General features: G+C 45.6%; 1 protein-coding gene across 7 annotated transcripts in view; it reads right to left on the reverse strand.

The window, feature by feature from the left end:
- The window catches only part of GRIA4 (glutamate ionotropic receptor AMPA type subunit 4), a 469,022-nt gene that overhangs the window by 151,152 nt on the left and 294,602 nt on the right, over positions 1 to 23,268 (reverse strand). For all 7 annotated transcript variants that reach the window (XR_012266449.1, XM_073662086.1, XM_073662085.1 and 4 more), the window contains exon 6: positions 3,497 to 3,655. Coding sequence is in view for 6 of the 7 variants with exons in the window: in XM_073662086.1 (XP_073518187.1) it covers positions 3,497 to 3,655 (159 nt within the window). In the remaining variant the exon portion in view is untranslated. The remainder of the gene's footprint in view (positions 1 to 3,496; positions 3,656 to 23,268) is intronic.

Below are 23,268 nucleotides of genomic sequence, written 5' to 3' on the forward strand. Positions count from 1 at the left end.
TCTGAATGTTTCCCTATCCGAGTATCTGGACTACTACAACCTATCCCAGAAGTAACTGCCTGTGTCACCATGTCAGTAACTGTTCTGCAATAAATCTGAACCAACTAGTCTGAACAGAGCCCTAGTCTGTGTCTGCTAACCTGACTCCTGGGGTCTGCTGCTGCAGTAACAGCATCTGCCTAGGAGTGGTACCTGGCGGCTACCTGCAGTCCAGTCTGTCTCCACCATCTGGAGCTACAGTGAACACCAGTTAGTCGCTCAGCTATGCCCCAACCTAGGCAGACCTGGCCCTGTGGCACGTTGGGTCCACTCATCCACATGCACCACCAGGTGGCATAACATAGTGGCTGCACGTGGTACTGCTAGCGCTCTCTCATCCATGTGCTTCCAATATCTCGCAACCCCTTGAATTAGGTGATCAGTGGTAATGCTGAGCGTAGAACTCCCCCCAATCTCATGTTGATGATCTATCATAATTAGAGTATACCAATATTAAATTAAAAAAAAAAAACTCTTTAAAGGACTATTCCAGAAAAAAAAGTTATACAGTTTTGGAATCTCTGAGTCATGTGCCATCCGATCTGATGTTACATATGTAGATCACACTCAACAACTCTCTTTGCAACATCCAGAAGGTTCCCAGAGAAAAAGAAGATCTCCCGAATCCTGAATGAATTGCAAATTTACTGAGAGCTACAAAACCCTCCTGGAACCTCGAACCTGTTCTGTTGGTCATGATGCCAAGCCATGACATCCAATGGAACGTCAAGTGGCAGGAATGTGACCTGGATAGAGCATGACCTGCCGGAAAGAGGAAGTGGTTATGCTGATAAAATATCTCATTGCTCTGGAAAGTTTGAAAAGTTATAAAAGTTCACAAATATTGTACAACAGGAGAACATCCGAATAACAAGTCAAAGGGAAACTAGATTTAATCAGCATAAAAAACCTTTATTATGAAGTAGAAGGGTTAGGTGGCACTACATGCACCAGCATGACCGTACCAAAATGCCAGACAAAAGATCATTGATCATACATATAAATACATATAAATACAGAAATTCAATCATTTCTCAATTGGGACCAGCAGCAACAAGAAGAATCATAATAAAATGAAACTAAAATAATTAGATGAAAACTACATGTGTAGCAGAGAACCAAATGCATAGGTTTCCGAGGGAAAGAGAAAGAAACGAAAATAAGGGACAGAACAAAAGAAGAGACCTGTTATTTTTGTTTCTTTCCCTCAGCTCTCCGGTTTTGTGTTTAGTGACCTACTAGGAATAAATACATAGGGTTGTTTACGGTACCCATGGTTACCGGTGGAGGGTCTGCGCATGCGGGGTCTGTGCTCCGGTGACTCGCTGGCTCCGTATCTTTATGCATCAGCTGACCCGGATCACGCGGTTCCCGATGTCAGCTGATGCATGACGCGGCGCCCGCGACTTCCAGTCCCACCGGACGGCGCATGCGCTGTACGACAGCTCCACCTGTCCCTATGTATTAAAGAATCGGTCACTGCTCTCTTCATTACTGCGGGTGGATACATATACTAATTTTATGGGCGGCCCGACGTCTTTGATTGGCCACGTTAGTACATTTAATCATATCAAGCTGTATGGTTACTACCCCCTGACGAAGGACGAATGTCCGAAACGCGCGTCGGGGCTGTACCACATGGTGCCTCTCATCTATTTGGACCAGTAATGCAGGTATTAAACATTTCCCCCTTCTACATGGGTTTGAGATAGACTGTGATTATGTTTTGGACACTATTTCCCAGGCACTATCACCTAGACTCACTCACATAGGAGGTGTACGTGTACATTTCCGCGGTAATTATTTAGCATTACACATATGCTTACATATTTGAGGTGTACACCCTTTGAGAATTATCCTTTTTTTCTATGGTTCACATGTGAATTGTATAGGCTACAATCAGTCATCACCTATGCATTTGATGAGGTTCTCTGCTACACATGTAGTTTTCATCTAATTATGTTAGTTTCATTTTATTATGATTCTTCTTGTTGCTGCTGGTCCTAATTGAGAAATGATTGAATTTCAGTATTTATATGTATTATCAATGATCTTTTGTCTGGCATTTTGGTACGGTCATGCTGGTGCATGTAGTGCCACCTAACCCTTCTACTTCATAATAAAGGTTTTTTATGCTGATTAAATCTAGTTTCCCTTTGACTTGTTATTCGAATGTTCTCCTGTTGTACAATATAATTTTCTGAATGGTCTGCCATTCTACATGGGTCCGTATAATCAGCACAACATTATTTGTAGACCTGACAAATTGTGGGTTTAAATACCAGGATTAACATGTGCTGGTACATTCAGTGTGTTTTTTGTAAGTTCACAAATATGTAGGTCGTATAGACCACCAAAGCACATAAGGATGGAATCATAGTCTGGACATCGTGAATTTTAAGTCATTGTTGTAATTCGATCATATATATCAAAACCACTAAACATATGTAAACATGTTACTACACCCCTGAGCTCACGTATACCCGGTACAGTCAACTACTCAAAAAACAAAACCAAAACAAACCCAAATAACAATGTTGGAACGCTCACATAGCTCCACCAGATAAATAAAACAAAAAGATCCTACGCATTTAGGAAAATACTGTTTTCCGAAATGCGTAGGATTTGTGTTTGGTCCTATGGAGCATCCGTATTAGCAGGTGACTTCAGCGTACAGTGCTGAATGTGCTTACTTTGAACATTAACGAGACGCTACTGGTGGGATTCACAATTTTGCGGAGTTTTCTAAGTCACTTTTCTTTTTTGTTATGAGGTATTAGTTTCCGGTTTTGGGGCCATATTCATGAAAATGTAGCACGCAAATCATGAGTTTGGCGCAAAGCAAAAAAAATGGTATTTTTTCCTGTCTTGATCTAGTTTTTGCGACTTCCTGCTTGAAAAGTCACACGTTGGCACCAAAAGTCGTAAAAATTCCAACAAAATATTGGCACACTCAAAAATATTCCGGCGGGAAAGGGTACTGGAGTGTAGTTGAGCCAAATTTGGTAACTTTTTACAAAGTCGTAATTGATGAATCAGTCTGGAACATCTAGACTCACAATGTGGAAAACAAAAAAAAACAGGTGAGCACATAAAAAAGACTTAAAAAAAAGGCACAAATACAATAATGAATTGGGTGCAAACAAAAAAAAGGCGCAAGACACACCAAACCAGACATAAAACAGGCGCAAAAGCAATGCTGAATCGGGACCTCTGCCTTTCATGCGAGGCAACTATTAAACTATAATACTACAGCCTTTAGTAGACTAAGAAAAGGAATCGAATTGTAGGCTCCACTTCATTTTTAGTGACAAACTGCACCCACCACGTATGGCGACTATAAATATTTTATAGTGATTGGTGATTTATGATTGCAGTTGTATTTATACTGTTGGTGTTATGTGAGCTACAACAACTTTATTTGGGTATTTTTCTATTTAGCTTTCTAGGTGGTTACCTTTGGCGGAGATTCTGATCCTGGATATTCCCGCTGGTCCAACGTCTTCCACCGCTGCATTAATTCTGTTACTATTGGAGTATTAAAATCCACCAACTGGAATCCTGTAACATTGGCTCCACCGTGCATAAACCTGTCGAGCGAAATGTCCTTAATTCCCTAAAAGGAAAAAAAAATACAGCTTTAAACTAAAACCGTAGGAAAATGTACAAAAAGGAGTATAATACTCATTGAAGAGATGAGTGTGGAACTGGAGTGTACCTATACCATAATGTAAAAACAGCTTTAACTCTAGAGAAGTTTCTGGGATTCAGTTTACGTCCACTGAGAATAAGAAATGCACAGCTTATGGTTTTCAAGAATCTCCAATAAGTTTTGGAGTGTCCGTTTAATTTATAGGCTTCACGAATATATATGAATTCCGTGTATAAATTTAGCCATTCTTACATGAAACTTAATAGCAGAATACATAGCTGCATAATAAGTAAAGACACTCCCTGTGTCCACCCAGCGTAGTCACACCTCTCAACAAGTGTTTGTTTCAATGTGCTCTCACTATACCCTAAGAGATTTGGCAGACCTGAAGTCATTAACACCTTCTTTAGTCCAACACATGGACATTAAATTTTAGATCTACTTTCTAACAATTATTATCCATGAAGATATATTGTTATCCCTAGAGATTAGCAGCACCATAGGAGTTTGCCAGACACTCATGCTCCCTGCTGGGGAGATATGGCTCCCGTTAAATATCTAATGTCTATGTCGTTAAAGTAAGGCCATAGGCAGGTCAAAAAGAAGAAATAATCATGTGAGTGACAGTTTATCCAGTTAATACTAATGATTATAACTATCTATATCTCTAACCATCTATACCTTTTATATTTTCAGATGGCATTCAGCATTGGCAGCACAGTCTCACCAGCTTTGACACCATAGTCTCAACAACATCGACAGCATAGTCTCACCAGCATTGGTAGCATAGTCTCCCCAGCACTGGCAGCACAGTTTCACCAGCATTGGCAGGCATAGTCTCGCCAGCATTGGCATCATAGTTTCACCAGCATTGGCAGCATAATCTTACCAGCATTGGCAGCATAGTCACACTAGTATTGGCAGCATAGTCTCCCCAGCATTGGCAGAACAGTCTCACAAGCATTGGCAGCACAGTCTCCCCAGCATTGGCAGCATAGTGTCACCAGAAAAAGCACTAGAGTCTCACTAGTATTGGCAGCATAGTCTCACCAGCATTGGCACCATAGTCTCACCAGCATTGGCACCATAGTCTCACCAGCATTGGCACCATGGTCTCACCAGCATTGGTACCATAGTCTCACCAGCATTGGCACCATAGTCTCACTAGTATTGGTAGGATAGTCTCACCAGCATTGGCACCATAGTCTCACCAGCATTGGTACAATTGTCTCACCAGCATTGGCACCATAGTCTCGCCATCATTGGTACCATAGTCTCACCAGCATTGGCACCATAGTCTCACCAGCATTGGCACCATAGTCTCACCAGCAATGTCATCATAGTCTCACTAGTATAGGCAGCATAGTCTCACCAGCATTGGTACCATAGTCTCACCAGCATTGGCAGTATAGTCTCACCAGCATTGGCAGCACAGTCTCACAAGCATTGACAACATAGTCTCACAAGCATTGGCAGCATAATCTCACCAGCATTGGCACCATAGTCTCACCAGCAATGGCACCATAGTCTCAGCAGAATAGGCAGCATAGTCTCACCAGCATTGTTACCATAGTCTCACCAGCATTGGCAGTATAGTCTCACCAGCATTGGCAGCACAGTCTCACAAGCATTGGCAGCATAGTCTCACAAGCATTGGCAGCATAGTCTCACCAGCATTGGCAGCATAGTCTCACCAGCATTGGCAGCACAGTCTCACCAGCATTGACACCATAGTCTCAACAACATCGACACCATAGTCTCACCAGCATTGGCACTGTAGTCTCATGAGCATTGGCAGCACAGTCCCCCAGCATTGGCAGCATAGCGTTACCAGAATTGGCACCATAGTCTCACGAGCATTGGTACCATTGTCTCAACAGCATTGGCACCATAGTCTCACCAGCATTGGCACCAAAGTCTCACCAGCATTGACACCAAAGTCTCACCAGCATTGACACCATAGTCTCACCAGCAATGGCACCATAGTCTCATTAGTATAGGCAGCATAGTCTCACCAGCATTGGTACCATAGTCTCACCAGCATTGGCAGTACAGTCTCATAAGCATCAGCAGCATAGTCTCACAAGCATTGGCAGCATAGTCTCACTAGCATTGGCAGCATAGTCTCACCAGCATTGGCAGCACAGTCTTACCAGCATTGGCAGCATAGTCTCACCAGAATTGGCACCATAGTCTCACCAGCGTTGACACCATAGTCTGATCAGCACTGATACCATAGTCTCATCAGCATTGGCATCATAGTCTCACTAGTATTGGAAGCATAGTCTCACCAGCATTGGCACCGTAGTCTCACCAGCGTTGACACCATAGTCTGATCAGCACTGATACCATAGTCTAATCAGCATTGGCACAATACTCTCACTAGTATTGGAAGCATAGTCTCACCAGCATTGGCACCATAGTCTCATGAGCATTGGTACCATTGTCTCACCAGCATTGGCACCATAGTCTCGCCATCATTGGTACCAAAGTCTCACCAGCATTGGCACCATAGTCTCACCAGCAATGGCACCATAGTCTCACTAGTATTGGTAGCATAGTCTCACCAGCATTGGTACCATAGTCTCACCAGCATTGGCAGTATAGTCTCACCAGCATTGGCAGCACAGTCTCACAAGCATTGACAACATAGTCTCACAAGCATTGGCAGCATAATCTCACCAGCATTGGCACCATAGTCTCACCAGCATTGGCAGCATAGTCTCACCAGCATTGGCAGCACAGTCTCACCAGCATTGACACCATAGTCTCAACAACATCGACACCATAGTCTCACCAGCATTGGCACTATAGTCTCATGAGCATTGGCAGCACAGTCTCCCCAGCATTGGCAGAATAGCGTTACCAGATTTGGCACCATAGTCTCACCAGCATTGGCAGCACAGTCTCACAAGCATTGACAACATAGTCTCACAAGCATTGGCAGCATAATCTCACCAGCATTGGCACCATAGTCTCACCAGCAATGGCACCATAGTCTCAGTGTTATGATCTGCTACAAGAACTAAGGAAAGATAGGAAAACTGTCCCTACAATAGGACTAAGCTGATTCCCTACGATGCAGCGGGCAACCTGTTCCTTGTGAACAGACCCGCCTTCGTCCTCAGCTAGTCTGAACGCAGACCTATAGATATAAGGGAGGGGTCCCTAAAAGTACTAAGGTTTGGGACAAAATTGGACACCTCCTAGCAGAAGTTGTAGCGGAGCAAAAAGACAAACAGACAAAAATACGTAGAGGTCCAAGGACCAAGCAAACTATAGAGATAGGTACAAAGCACCTGGCTAGATTAAGAGTCAAAGTAACACTGAAGTCCACCAAAGCCAGAAGGGCGGAGCTGGAATAAATAGGCAACAGGAGGGTTCTAACAGTACCCCCTCTTCTATGAGGATCCTCCGGATCCTCCAGGCCCAGGCCTATCAGGAAACCTCCTGTGAAACGCTCTGATAAGTCTAGGAGCAGAAACATCATCTGCCCTTACCCAGGAGTTATCCTCAGGACTGAAACCTTTCCAAGCGATGAGATACTGCAATCTCCCTCTATGCCTTCTGGAATTCAAGATACGAGAAATTTCATATTCACCGTCTTCCACCACCGGAGGAACTGTGACAGTGGCATCCCTATCAGATACATCAGCTTTTTTCAACAAGGAAACATGAAACATCGGATTAATCTTCCAGGAGGAGGGGACCTCCAACCTAAAAGCAGACTGGTTAACCACCTGAAGCACCTTAAATGGTCCCACAAACTTTGGACCCAATTTCTTAGAAGGAATCCTCAACCGCAGATTCTTTGAGGACAACCAAACCATGTCACCAACCGTAAACAAAACCTCTTGACGTTTCCTGTTAAAATACTTCTTAGACTTTTTGTTAGCCTCTTGAAGGTTACAACGTACATCAGTCCAAACTCTCTCCAAATCACCGGAAAAATTCTCCTCCTCCGGCACAGCCGACACCAATTTGGAGAACGAACCAAACAACGGATGTCTCCCAGTACAACAAAAAAAAGGAGAACACCCAGCAGAAGAGGATGTATGTTTGTTAAGAGCAAATTCAGCAAGTGGCTGAAACTCAGACCACCCCTCTTGATTGTCTGCCACAAAACAACGCAAAAACTGCTCAACATCCTGGTTCTTTCTTTCTGTCTGGCCATTAGACTCAGGATGATACCCAGATGAAAATGACAAATGGACTCCCAACCTGTCACAAAAAGCACGCCAAAAACGAGCCACAAACTGAGGTCCCCTATCAGAAACAATGTCAGTGGGAACACCATGGAGTCTGACAATTTCCTTGACAAAAGCCTTAGCGAGTGTCTTAGCGCAGGGTAGTTTAATGAAAGAAACCAAGTGACACATCTTGCTAAAACGGTCCACGACCACCCAGATGACAGTGAAACCCTCGGACACAGGAAGGTCAGTAATAAAATCCATTGCAAGATGCGTCCAAGGTGCACTAGGAACCTCCAGAGGGCAAAGCAACCCCGCAGCAGGAGCATGTGAAGCCTTTGATCTAGCACACACCGTATATTGACGCACCCATTTAATGATTTCCTTCTGCCACCCATGCCACCAAAAACTGCGACCTACCAGTCTCTTTGTCTCAGAAATTCCTGGATGACCTGCCAACCGAGACTCATGATACTCCACAAACAACTCTCTCCTAAAGGTTCTAGGCACAAACAACCTCCCATGGGGAGTGTTAGATGGGGCATCCTCCTGGGCTTTCAAAATCCCATCTTCCAAAACGGAGTCCAATGCTGCTATCACAACTCCTTCCTGTAAAATGCTCTCCTCCTCCTCGGTACCAACCATGGGAGAAAAGCTGCGAGATAAAGCATCAGCTTTAACATTCTTAGTACCCGGGATGTAAGTAACAGAAAAATTAAACCGCGAAAAAAAAAGAGCCCACCCAGCCTGACGGGCATTCAAGCGCTTGGCAGTATCTAGATAGATCAGATTCTTATGCTCAGTGAAAACCTGAATGGGAATTTTAGCACCTTCCAAGAAATGACGCCAATGTTCAAATGCGAGTTTAATCGCCAGCAATTCCCGATTACCAACATCGTAATTAAGTTCGGTTTCAGAAAATTTTTTCGAAAAAAAAGCACAGGGATGAACCCCATCCTTGTTCTCCTGAGACAAAACCGCACCGACCCCCACCGAAGAAGCATCAACCTCGACCAAAAAAGGCTTGGTCTCATCAGGCTGCATAAGGATGGGGGCAGAACTGAACCTCTCCTTGAGATACACAAAAGCTTCAATGGCCTCAGTAGTCCACTGGACCGTATTCGTACCTTTCCTGGTGAGATCGGTCAGCGGCTTAACAATTATAGAAAAATTCTTAATGAATTTTCTGTAATAATTGGCGAAACCCAAAAATCTCTGTATCGATTTTAAACCAATAGGCCTAGGCCATTCTTGCACAGCCTGAACCTTCACCGGGTCCATCTCAAAGCCCTCGCTGGAGATAATGTAGCCTAAAAAACTAATTCTCTGCACAGCGAACTCGCATTTCTCCAGCTTAGCAAAAAGTGAATTGTCACTTAATAACTGCAATACCTCACGTACGCTCTGCCAATGAGACTCCAGATCTGGCGAACAAATCAAAATGTCATCCAAATACACCACCACATTCTTACCAATCAAAGGTCTCAGGATGTCATTAATAAGGTTCTGAAAAAACGCTGGTGCATTGGTAAGACCAAAAGGCATAACCAGATTCTCAAAATGACCCGCCGGTGTGTTAAAAGCAGTCTTCCATTCATCACCCTCCTTCATTCGCAACAAATTGTATGCCCCCCGGAGATCAATTTTAGAGAACCACTTGGCCCCCACTAACTGGTTAAACAAGTCAGGAATTAACGGCAGTGGGTAGGAATTGCGTACGGTAATTTTAATAATTTCGCGGAAGTCCAGACATGGACGTAAACCGCCGTCCTTTTTTTTTACAAAAAAAAATCCAACAGCCACAGGTGACTTAGAAGGTCTAATGTGACCAGCAGCCAAACTCGTCTGTATGTATTCCTCCAAGGCCTTTCTTTCAGGGATAGTAAGATTAAATAAGCGACTCTTGGGAAGAGTAGCTCCAGGAACAAACTCAATGGTGCAATCATAGTCCCTATGAGGAGGTAGAATTTGCGACTCCTCCTCTGAAAAAACCTTCCAAAAATCCTGAATAGGTACCGGTAATTCCCCTCTTTCCACAGCAGCAATGCAACCGTGATAACATTTATCATAAGACTTAGGACTCCAAGATTTAATCTCATTAGTAGACCAGTCCAGTAAAGGATTGTGCAGTTTTAACGAAGGCAATCCTAAAACTACTGGAGAAGGTAAATTATTTAATACCACTAAATCAAAATTTTCTTGGTGAATACCATTAATAGTGAGGGGAAATACAGCAACCTTGTGAGTAACACATTTCAAAGGAGTGTTATCAACAGCAACCACAGAAATAGGAGATGACAAAGGTTTGGGTTCCAATTTAAGTTTTTCCAAAAAACCCTTATCAATCACATTCAGTGTAGAACCACAATCCACAAATACCTGAAATTCAATCAACTCCTCCTGCAATGAGGTACTCCCTGAAAGAAATACTCCCTTAGAGTTTAAACAAGCAATACGGGCGTAACTGACCTTTTTTTTCCTTTGCTCAACAGAAGCTCACAGTTGTTAACAAAATGGTCAGATTTACCACAATAAAAACACAATCCCTTGGAAAACCTGCGGTCTTTTTCCTGAGAGCGGAGTGACATCGCCCCAATCTCCATCGGTTCTCCGTCGTCCGAGCAGACCTTCTGAGGACTAGGAGCTTCCATAGCAGGAGTTTTCTCCTCATTAACCCTGGCACGCAGTCTCCTGTCCACACGTATAGCTAATTGCATGGCTTCTTGCAAGTTTCCAGGTGCAGGGAAAGCAATCAGCAGATCCTTAACCCTTTCACTTAAACCAGCAAGAAACAAACATTTTAACGCCGAATCATTCCATCTCACTTCAGAAGACCACCTTCTGAAGTGTGTACAATAATTTTCAACATCACCTGACCCCTGCTTTAAAAGTCTCAGTTGTGTCTCAGCAGAAGAGACTCGATCAGGATTGGCATACAACAACCCCATAGCAGAAAAAAAATCTTCCACTGATCTAAAACATGGATCATTAGGTTGGAGAGAAAAGGCCCACCCCTGTGGTTCCTTGCGCAAAAGTGACATGATAAACCCAATGCGCTGTCATTCATTCCCAGAGGACCTGGGTCTCAAAAGAAAATATAATAAACAAGCATTTTTAAAGGAAAAAAAATCTTGTTGTTTACCATAAAAAAAATCAGGCAGTCCTACCTTCAGTTCAACAAAATGCGCTCCAGGACAGCTACTCACGTGTTGCTGGAGCTCGGTCACCTCAAGAGACAATCCCTGCAGACGTTGAGCCAACTCCTGAACAGACACCATGCTGACCTCCGGATCTCTTTCCTTAGGATTTTTTTTTAAATTTTGGGCTGGACTTACTGTTATTATCTGCTACAAGAACTAAGGAAAGATAGGAAAACTGTCCCTACAATAGGACTAAGCTGATTCCCTACGATGCAGCGGGCAACCTGTTCCTTGTGAACAGACCCGCCTTTGTCCTCAGCTAGTCTGAATGCAGACCTATAGATATAAGGGAGGGGTCCCTAAAAGTACTAAGGACTGGGACAAAATTGGACACCTCCTAGCAGAAGTTGTAGCGGAGCAAAAAGACAAACAGACAAAAATAAGTAGAGGTCCAAGGACCAAGCAAACTATAGAGATAGGTACAAAGCACCTGGCTAGATTAAGAGTCAAAGTAACACTGAAGTCCAGCAAAGCCAGAAGGGCGGAGCTGGAATAAATAGGCAGCAGGTCAAGTGACCACAAAATAGAAAAAAACTAAACAGGAGGGTTCTAACACTCAGCAGTATAGGCAGCATAGTCTCACCAGCATTGGTACCATAGTCTCACCAGCATTGGCAGTATAGTCTCACCAGCATTGGCAGCACAGTCTCACAAGCATTGGCAGCATAGTCTCACAAGCATTGGCAGCATAGTCTCACAAGCATTGGCAGCATAGTCTCACCAGCATTGGCAGCACAGTCTCACCAGCATTGACACCATAGTCTCAACAACATCGACACCATAGTCTCACCAGCATTGGCACTATAGTCTCATGAGCATTGGCAGCACAGTCTCCCCAGCATTGGCAGAATAGAGTTACCAGATTTGGCACCATAGTCTCACGAGCATTGGTACCATTGTCTCACCAGCATTGGCACCATAGTCTCACCAGCATTGGCACCAAAGTCTCACCAGCATTGACACCATAGTCTCACCAGCAATGGCACCATAGTCTCACTAGTATAGGCAGCATAGTCTCACCAGCATTGGTACGATAGTCTCACCAGCATTGGCAGCACAGTCTCACAAGCATTAGCAGCATAGTCTCACAAGCATTGGCAGCAAAGTCTCACTAGCATTGGCAGCATAGTCTCACCAGCATTGGCAGCAAAGTCTCACCAGCATTGGCAGCACAGTCTCACCAGCATTGGCAGCACAGTCTCACCAGCATAGTCTCACCAGCATTGGCACCATAGTCTCACCAGCATTGACACCATAGTCTGATCAGCACTGATACCATAGTCTCATCCGCATTGGCACCATAGTCTCACTAGTATTGGAAGCATAGTCTCACCAGCATTGGCACCATAGTCTCATGAGCATTGGTAGCATTGTCTCACCAGCATTGGCACCATAGTCTCGCCATCATTGGTAACAAAGTCTCACCAGCATTGGCACCATAGTCTCACTAGTATTGGTAGCATAGTCTCACTAGCATTGGCACCATAGCCTCATGAGCATTGGTACCATTGTCTCACGAGCACTGGCACCATAGTCTCACCAGCATTGGCACCATAGTCTCACTAGTATAGGCTGCATAGTCTCACCAGCATTGGCAGTATAGTCTCACCAGCATTGGCAGCACAGTCTCACCAGCATTGGCACCATAGTCTCACCATCGTTGTCATCATAGTCTGATCAGCACTGGTACCACAGTCTCATCAGCATTGGCAACATAGTCTCAATAGTATTGGTAGCATAGTCTCACCAGCATTGGCACCATAGTCTCACCAACATTGGCACCATAGTCTCACCAGCATTGGCACCATATTGTCACCAGCATTGGCAGCATAGTCTCAACAGCATTGGCAGCACAGTCTCACTAGCATTGGCAGCACAGTCTCACTAGCATTGGCAGCATAGTCTCACAAGCATTGGCAGTATAGTCTCACCAGCATTTGCAGCATAGTCTCATCAGCATTGGCAGCATAGTTTCACCAGCATTGGCACCATAGTCTTACCAGCACTGACACCATAATCTGATCAGCATTGGTACCATAGTCTCATCAGTATTGGCACCATGGTCTCATCAGCACTGGCAGCACAGTCTCACCAGCACTGACACCATAGTCTCAACAACATCGACACCACAGTCTCACCAGCATTGGCACTGTAGTCTCACGAGCATTGGCAGCACAGTCTCCCCAGCATTAGCACCATAGTCTCAATAGTATTGGCACCATAGTTTCACTAGTATAGGCAGCATAGTATCACCAGTATTGGTAGCACAGTCTTACAAACATTGGCAGCATAGTGTCACCAGCATTGGCACCATATTCTCACCAGCATTGGCACCATAGTCTCACCAGCATTGGAAGCATAGTCTCACCAGCATTGGTACCATAGTGTCACCAGCATTGGTACCATAGTGTCACCAGCATTGGTACCATAGTCTCACTAGTATTGGTACCATAGTCTCACTAGTATTGGCACCATAGTCTCACCAGTATTGGCAGCACAGTCTCCAGAGCATTGGCACCACAGTATCACCAGTATTGGTAGCACAATCTCACAAACATTGGCAATATAGTCTGACCAGCATTGGCAGCATAGTCTCACTAGCATAGTCTCACCAGCATTGGCAGCACAGTCTCACCAGCATTGGCAGCATAGTCTCACCAGCATTGGCACCATAGTATCACCAGTACTGGTAGCGCAGTCTGACAAACATTGGCAGCATAGTATGACCAGCATTGGCAGCATAGTCTCACCAGCATAGTCTCACCAGCATTGGCAGCACAGTCTCACCAGCATTGGCAGCATAGTCTCACCAGCATTGGCACCATAGTATCACCAGTATTGGTAGCGCAGTCTGACAAACATTGGCAGCATAGTCTCACCAGCATTGGCAGCATAGTCTCACCAGCATTGGCACCATAGTCTCACTAGTATTGGTAGCATAGTCTCACCAGCATTGGCACCATAGTCTCACCAGCATTGGCACCATAGTCTCACCAGTATTGGCAGCACAGTCTCCGCAGCATTGGCACCATAGTATCACCAGTATTGGTAGCACAGTCTGACCAGCATTGGCAGCATAGTCTCACCAGCATAGTCTCACCAGCATTGGCAGCACAGTCTCACCAGCATTGGCAGCACAGTCTCACCAGCATTGGCAGCATAGTCTCACCAGCATTGGCAACATAGTCTCACCAGCATTGGTAGCATAGTCTCACCAGCATTGGCACCATAGTCTTACCAACATTGGCACCATAGTCTCACCAGCATTGGTATCCACAGTCTCACCAGCATTGGCACCAGAGTCTCACCAGCATTGGTACCATATTCTCACCAGCAATGGCACCATAGTCTCACCAGCATTGGCAGCATAGTCTCACCAGCATTGGTACGATGATCTCACCAGCATTGGCAGAATAGTCTCGCCAGCATTTGAACCATAGTCTCACTAGTAATGGCAGCATAGCCTCACCAGCATTGACACCATAGTCTGATCAGCATTGGCACCACAGTCTCACTAGTATAGGCAGCATAGTATCATCAGTATTGATAGCACAGTCTCACAAACATTGGCAGCAAAGTGTCACCAGCATTGGCACCATAGTCTCACCAGCATTGGTACCATTGTCTCACCATCATTGGCACCATAGTCTCATTAGTAACGGCAGCATAGTCTCACTAGCATTGGCAATATAGTCTCACCAGCATTGGTACCATAGTCTCACCATTATTGGCAGCATAGTCTCATTAGTAAAGGCAGCATAGTCTCACTAGCATTGGCAGCATAATCTCCCCAGCATTGGCAGCACGGTTTCAACAGCTTTGACAGCATAGTCTCGCCAGCATTGGCACCATAGTCTCACTAGTATTGGCAGCATAGTCTCCCCTGCATTGGCAGCACAGTCTCACCAGCATTCGCACCATAGTCTCATCAGCATTCGCATTCACACCATAGTCTTATCAGCAATGGCACCATAGTCTCACCAGCATTGGCAGCATATTCTCACTAGTATTGGCAGCATATTCTCACCAGCATTGGCACCATAGTCTCACTAGTATCGGCAGCCTAGTTTCACCAGCATTGGCAGCATAGTCTCACCAGCATTGGTGTCATAGCATCACCAGTATTGGTGGCAAAATCTCAGAAACATTGGCAGCATAGTCTCACCAGCAATGGCACCATAGTTTCATAAGTATTGGTAACATAGTCTCACCAGCATTGGCACCATAGTCTCACTAGTATTAGCAGCATAGTCTCACCAGCATTGGCAGCATAGTCTCACCAGCATTGGCAGCATAGTGTCACTAGCATTGGTGCCATAGTTTCACCAGTATTGGTAGCATGGTCTCACAAACATTGGCAGCATAATCTCACCAGCAATGGCACCATAGTTTCACCAGTATTGGTAGCATGTTCTCACAAACACTGACACCATAGTCTCACTAGTATTGGCATCATAGTCTCACCAGCACTGGCAGCATAGTCTTTTCATAGATACCAATGCAACAACTCCACCAATTGTTCCAACAAAAACTTTACTGTAATTCATATTTTTTCTGTTAGCATTTCTATTTCAAAAACTAATATAGAAAAAGCTGGATGACAATTAGTAAAACCACTGAGGGTATATTTTTTTTACTAGACAGACCAAGGCAATTCAATAATATTAGCTGTTATTACGATTTCAGAGAATAAAGGTTATTTATTGTGTTCTATAATCTTTTGCACTATACTTTATTATTGTTTTTATATATACAAGTATGTTTTATATATCATATCGATAGATTAGTAACAAATTAGAATAGACATCTTCGACTGTAGTTTATCTGTAGAAATATATATGTCTTTCATGGGTTAAATAATAGAAGTTTCTGGTGAAATAACAGCGGAAGGTTTCTGCTATTGTGAAATCAGATGAAAAGTGGAGGCAATCCTCCGGAAGCACAAGGCCGTGCTGTGATGCAGCTCGGTGGCTCCAGAATCTCAGAAAATCTCAGCCTTACGAGAAGCTGCAGATCTGTCTCCAATCCTTCATTATGGAGGAGATACTGATTCTGTGAACTGAAACAGCGTTGAGTCAAGCAGAGATATTGGTAAAAAGATTGTAGTCCTATTGTCTTCCACAGATGTACAGCTTTTTAACTCTTTCAGTGTTTACTGTTGGACGAGCAGCATGTCCGGGTATCAGTATGTGTATATATGTGAGCAAAATTGGGAGTCACCATTTAATTTTCCGAGCACCTACTTGTTATAAGAGTGACTGATTTAAAGTGACTGAGGAATAAATACATTCTAGCCAATAAGCATGGGGGGACAGCAGCAGGAGAAGAGTAGGCACTCAAGTGGTTTTGTTAGTGAAAACAGGGGGCTTTGTCTGGAAGTGACTGTCAAAAACAAATAACCTGTAGGCAATCAGGCCATGCGAATAATAACAGCAGATGGAGAGAATGTGCTGACCTTATTGGGGACACTGATTAGATTATGCTAAAGAGTTATTTCCAAAATATTAGGTTATCCCCCATTAAACACCTGGGACCCACCACAGTTCCAAGATCAGGGCTCTAGAACCTGGGAAATGGACTCGACAGAAGCCTTTCTTGAATGGAGCGGAGATGCACATTCTCCAACTATGCTTCACTAATTGTCTATGGGACTGTTGGAGAAAGCCAGGATTTAAGAAGGGTCTCTGTAGAGAACAGTCCCGGATCTATGGGACAGTCAGAGAAAGCCAAGATTCAAGAAGGGGCTTGGAAGATAACAGTCTCAGTTCTATGGGACCGTCGGAGAAAGCCAGGATTTAAGAAGTGGCTCTGTAGAGAACAGGCCCGGGTCTATGGAACCGTTGGAGTAAGCCAAGATTCAAGAAGGGGCTCTGTAGAGAACAGTCTCGGGTCTATGGGACCGTCAGAGAAAGCCAAGATTCAAGAAGTGGCTCTGTAGAGAACAGTACCGGGTCTATGGGACCGTCAGAGAAAGCCAAGATTCAAGAAGGGGCTCTGTATAGAACAGTCCCGGGTCTATGTGACCATCAGAGAAAGCCAAGATTCCAGAAGTGGCTCTGCAGAGAACAGTCCCAGGTCTATGGGACCATCAGAGAAAGCCAAGATTCAAGAAGTGGCTCTGTAGAGAACAGTCCCGGGTCTATGAGACCGTCGGAGAAAGCCAAGATTCAAGACGGGGCTCTGTATAGAACAGTCCCGAGTCTATGGGACCATCAGAGAAAGCAAAGATTCAAGACGGGGCTCTGTAGAGAACAGTCCCAGGTCTATGGGACCGTTGGAGAAAGTAAAGCGTAGCTTTCCGCTCCATTCAATACAGGGCTCTGCAGAAACCAGTTCCAGATTCCAGAGCCCTGATCTCAGAATCGTTGTGGTCCTAGTGGTTGGACCCCCTGCTATCAGTATGCTATACCCTATCCTGTAGATGAACACACTGTTGACAATGAGATCATTTGATTTAAATTTATGAAGATAAAAAATCCTAATTACAATAAGACAGATGACAGCAGCAGAAGGGGACTGTGTTGATCTTGAAGGACAGTGACCTGACCACTTTCTCTGCTTCTTTTATGGGTGAATTTGCAATTTACACTTAAATTACATGATCTTTAATTTTTGAGAATGAAGAAGATTTTTAATTTTATAGTTTACTCCTTGCTGCTTAAGTTACTAGTCTGCTCTGTAGTCTATCAATGGTGATCGGTTTCCTAGGCAATGAGAGCTGTTCAAAGCTCTGAAGCTGGCCGAATCGCTGGACCTGGCCGCTTTCAGTCATTCTGTGCTCCTCTGATGTTGCAGAGGCAAAACTTCCTCATATAGCAGCATCGGCAGTGCATAGTTCAGACCAGCGGCACGACCATGCCACTAGCTTAATCTGTCAATCTTTCACTCCTGAAGAAAGAAAGATTAGACAACTTCTTTAAATGTATTAATAATAACTAGAAGGTTAACGCCAGACGGCCCAGTAGCCGTGACGCAGTCAATAACTCCTTGGCTACATGAGGTCTTTGCATACAGAAACATGCTTGACTTGTTTTTTTCTTTTAGCGGGGTCATTGCTACAAGGTGATCAAAGTTGATGTAAATTTGCCAATTAAATTTGGGTCGTGAAGTCAAAAACACACCATCAAAGCATGTGTATTTTTGCAAAAACCTCATGCCATCAACTACATGCAGTTTTTGACTGTTAGAACCGTTCCAAGCATGTGTCACAACCACGTCATAAGGCCACGCTAAAGCATCCAACAGTTGTAGTGTCATGAATAATGAATGAATGTGTTGTAACCAGATCATTAGAATGATCACAGCAGTAGAAGGAGAGTGTGTTGATCTTGTGTAAGAAAGTGACCTGACAGCTTATATGATTATATTAGCAAAAATGAGACAGAATCATTTCTATGAAGTAAAGTGGGAACAAATAACTCACAATTACCAAAATAGATGGCAAATAAAGCTAGCAGCAGTATACAGTGGCATGTAAAAGTTTGGGCACCCCTGGTCAAAATTACTGTTATTGTGAACAGTTAAGCAAGTTGAAGATGAAATGATCTCTAAAAGGCCTAAAGTTAAAGATGACAAATTTCCTTGTATTTTAGGCAAAAAAAATATATATATTGTCATTTTTTACATTTTAAAAAAATTACAAAAAGGAAAATTGGCCGATGCAAAAATTTGGGCATCCTTGGAGATTTGGGTGCTCAGATAACTTTGACCAAGGTATATATATATTTTTTTTGCCTAAAATACTAATGAAATGTGTCATTTTTAACTTTAGCCCTTTTAGAAATCATTTAATCTTCAACTTGCTTAACTGTTCACAATAACAGTAATTTTGACCAGGGGTGTCCAAACTTTTACATGCCACTGTATACTGCTGCTAGCTTTATTTGATATCTATTTTGGTAATTGTAAGTTATTTGTTATACGCTGTACAAGTATGCTGCTTTTGTGGTAAGCAGTGACTTGTCCAGTGTGATTTTGTAAAGTTATACTTAAAATCTTAAGGTTTAGACAATGCTGTGAAGTATCATGGATTTAAAAATAAAAAGTAGATAATTTATTAGATTCACAAAGAGTTGTGGAACCTATAAATATTTCACTTAGTATCAACCACTGCATAGCAAAGCTACATTTACTTCTGGATGTTATTCTCTAATTCAGTGGCAGCTTCAGTTTAACCTCTGAGTCAGGCGGGTGAATGGGCACCAGGTGGAAATGATTTCTGTATTGAGTAAGTTCTGTCTTGGGTATCTTATCTGATGGAACACAATGATCCCATTCTGTCTCCGTTCTATCTGTGCACTGCTGTCTCTCCGACGGTATTAGATAATACAGGTAGGAGGATTTATGCCATTAACTTTAAATTTCTTAGGAACCATCAGGTTTTGCGAACACGGATAATTAATTGTCCTAAATCTGATATCTCCAGTAACGTCCCAACTGATCTGATCACCGGTGAATTAACTTGTCAGGATTCCCCCCCACTCTGCAGAATTCTGTATCATGTTCCTTTTGTGACTGTAAGTCAACAGAAAAATAACCTGTGGGGTTTTCCCAATATCGCAAGTCATGTCCAATCCAACTGAAAATGGGGTTCTGGAACTATGCAGAGCCCCGACATGAACGGAGTGGAGGTGCTCATGCTTAGCCTCCATTCCATTTATTGTCAATGGGAATGCTGGAAAGAGCGGAGCATTGTGATCATTGTTACAAAAAATAGGGAGCAGAAACTAATTTTGGGGATCACTGGGGGATGCAGTGTTCAGTTTTTCCCGAGATCAGCAATCCATCTGCCCATCAGCCCTATCCATGGGGAAAATGCAATTTTGGGAAAATCCCTTTAACGGATTACTGTTGGACCATGGTAGGTTAAAGATTTCCTGTACTGCTGCGTCCTCTATACCACAAAATACCATACTACCAGAATTCCTTTATACCATTCACCTGCCAATAGCATCAGCAATAGGTGGAGACGCCACTCCATTGCTTTTGCCTTACAATGCTGTTTTTATTAACATAATGAAATGAGTGACAAGTCACTGCCTACTACAAAGTCAACCCTGTCTTCTCCGCTGATTTGAATACTTTCCTGATCTGATGTCAATGTAACATACCTGGCGGCGTCCTTGCATGGTGGTCCATCTCCCACTGTGCAAGAGCGCGCACTTGATCTCCAGTCCAGAATGTCTCTCTGGCTTCCCTCCTTGCTGTCTGTTTGTCTGTTTCTGCTGCTTAAGGGTGGCGCCCGATCACTTCCTGCTTTTTGGACCTGCTGTGGGTCACACCCCTTGTGCGTCCTCAGCCTATTGCTGTCTGCCACCTGGTATACAGCTCTGCTGCTCCCATCTATCCCTGCCTGAGCATAGTGTTTCATTCAGTGTGTGCTTCACTCTGAAGGTGCCAGGTCCCGTTCTTGTCTCCTGCCTTGCGGTATCAGTTCCCGTGTCTGAACTGAGTCCTGTCTTTGTCTCCTGCCTTGCGGTATCAGTTCCCGTGTCTGAACTGTGTCCTGTCTATGTCTCCTGCCTTGCGGTATCAGTTCCCGTGTCTGAACTGAGTCCTGTCTGTGTTTTCTTGTCTGCCTATCCTGGAGGCTGTATTTCCAGGCCTGTCTGAACACGCTCCTAGCCTGTTCCTCCCGCCTTCTAGGGGCCGATTACCTAGACCTGTTCCTGTATCTTGTCTGTCCTGTCTGAACTCGCTCCTTGCCTGTTCGTCCCGCCTCTCTGGGGGCCGTATTCCCAGACCCGCTCCTGTATCCCGCTGCAGTGTCGGTCTCCTCCGTACACTCAGTTCCAGTCTGAACTCTCTCCTATCCTTTACCTGTTTTGCCTCTATGTCCGTTCCCTTCCTTTTTCTGCAGAGTCTGAACTCGTACCTAACTCCTGCTTGTTGTCTCTGTACTCCCGTTTGTGAGTTTGTGGTCCACTCGCTACTTCTCTGCAAGTACCCTGTGGGTATCTGGCTCTGCCTCTCTCTTCCTGTCTGTTCCGTGTGAACAGAGCCCTGTCCCCCCTGCTCTGCCTTGCTCACTGCTCCGGCGGTTCTAGCCTGCTCTTACTCCTTTGCTCTCCGCTCCGGCGGTTCTAGCCTGCTCTTACTCCTTTGCTCACCGCTCCGGCAGTTCTAGTCCGCTCTGCTCCTGCCTTGTTTGCCGCTCTGCGGTTTCCGCTCTGCTCCTGCCTTCTTAGCCGCTCTGCGGTTTCCGCTCTGCTCCTGCCTTCTTAGCCGCTCTGCGGTTTCCGCTCTGCTCCTGCCTTGTTTACCGCTCTGCTCCTGCCTTGCTTACCGCTCTGCGGTTTCCGCTCTGCTCCTGCCTTGTTTACCGCTCTGCGGTTTCCGCTCTGCTCCTGCCTTGCTTACTGCTCTGCGGTTTCCGCTCTGCTCCTGCCTTGTTTGCCGCTCTGCGGTTTCCGCTCTGCTCCTGCCTTGTTTACCGCTCTGCGGTTTCCGCTCTGCTCCTGCCTTGCTTACCGCTCTGCTCCTGCCTTGTTTACCGCTCTGCGGTTTCCGCTCTGCTCCTGCCTTGCTTACCGCTCTGCGGTTTCCGCTCTGCTCCTGCCTTGTTTGCCACTCTGCGGTTTCCGCTCTGCTGCGGCCTTCTTAGCCGCTCTGCGGTTTCCGCTCTGCTCCTGCCTTGTTTGCCACTCTGCGGTTTCCGCTCTGCTCCTGCCTTCTTAGCCGCTCTGCGGTTTCCGCTCTGCTCCTGCCTTCTTAGCCGCTCTGCGGTTTCCGCTCTGCTCTTGCCTTGTTTACCGCTCTGCGGTTTCCGCTCTGCTCCTGCCTTGTTTACCGCTCTGCGGTTTCCGCTCTGCTCCTGCCTTGCTTACCGCTCTGCGGTTTCCGCTCTGCTCCTGCCTTGTTTACCGCTCTGCGGTTTCCGCTCTGCTCCTGCCTTGGTTTCCGCTCTGCTCCTGCCTTGTTTGCCGCTCTGCGGTTTCCGCTCTGCTGCAGCCTTCTTAGCCGCTCTGCGGTTTCCGCTCTGCTCCTGCCTTGTTTGCCACTCTGCGGTTTCCGCTCTGCTCCTGCCTTCTTAGCCGCTCTGCGGTTTCCGCTCTGCTCCTGCCTTCTTAGCCGCTCTGCGGTTTCCGCTCTGCTCTTGCCTTGTTTACCGCTCTGCGGTTTCCGCTCTGCTCCTGCCTTGCTTACCGCTCTGCGGTTTCCGCTCTGCTCCTGCCTTGTTTACCGCTCTGCGGTTTCCGCTCTGCTCCTGCCTTGCTTACCGCTCTGCGGTTTCCGCTCTGCTCCTGCCTTGTTTGCCGCTCTGCGGTTTCCGCTCTGCTGCGGCCTTCTTAGCCGCTCTGCGGTTTCCGCTCTGCTCCTGCCTTGTTTACCGCTCTGCGGTTTCCGCTCTGCTCCTGCCTTGTTTGACGCTCTGCGGTTTCCGCTCTGCTGCGGCCGTCTTAGCCGCTCTGCGGTTTCCGCTCTGCTCCTGCCTTGTTTGCCGCTCTGCGGTTTCCGCTCTGCTGCGGCCGTCTTAGCTGCTCTGCGGTTTCCGCTCTGCTCCTGCCTTGCTTGCCGCTCCTGCGGTTTCTGCTCTGCATCTGCTCGCTGCTCCGGCAGTCCTGTCCTGCTCCGCTTCTGCTCGCTGCTCCGGCAGCCCCGTCCTGCTCTGCATCTGCTCGCTGCTTCGGCAGTCCTGTCCTGCTCTGCTTGTGCTCGCTGCTCCGGCAGTCCCGTCCTGCTCTGCTCTTGCCCACCGCTTTGGGCGTTCCCTCTCTGCTGTGTTTGGCTACCGCATCTGCGGTTCTGTTTCTGTGACCCAGTCTGTACTGGGTCTTGTCCTCTCTGTGCTCCAGCCCGTCCTTTCGGGCAGTACCTCCCTGCCTGCATACTCGCCTGTATCCACCCGTCTGCATACCTGCCGTGTTCGCTTATATCCACCAGTCTGTGCCAGCCTAACCTGCCTGTTCCAGTAATCCCTGTGTGGGTCAACCCCCGTGTCCGGAGTTTGACCTGGAGTAGCACCTGGTCCCTCTGCCCGGTTTCTCCCTGGTGCACTGGCGTCGTATGCCGTCGTGCCACCTTGGTCGGATCGGCCAGATACTTAGTCACGCCCCTCCAGGCACTCTCCGGTTCATGGTCCAGTGGAACCACTACTCCCGCACACGCCAGTCAGTCCAGGCGTGTGCATAACAGTCAATAGGATATTCAAACCTTACCCTCTTAAAAGGGTTTTACCATCTTATAT

Source organism: Phyllobates terribilis, unplaced genomic scaffold, assembly GCF_046119375.1.
Source record: "Phyllobates terribilis strain yellow unplaced genomic scaffold, ASM4611937v1 Scaffold_2__4_contigs__length_985480577, whole genome shotgun sequence".
Taxonomy (NCBI): domain Eukaryota; kingdom Metazoa; phylum Chordata; class Amphibia; order Anura; family Dendrobatidae; genus Phyllobates; species Phyllobates terribilis.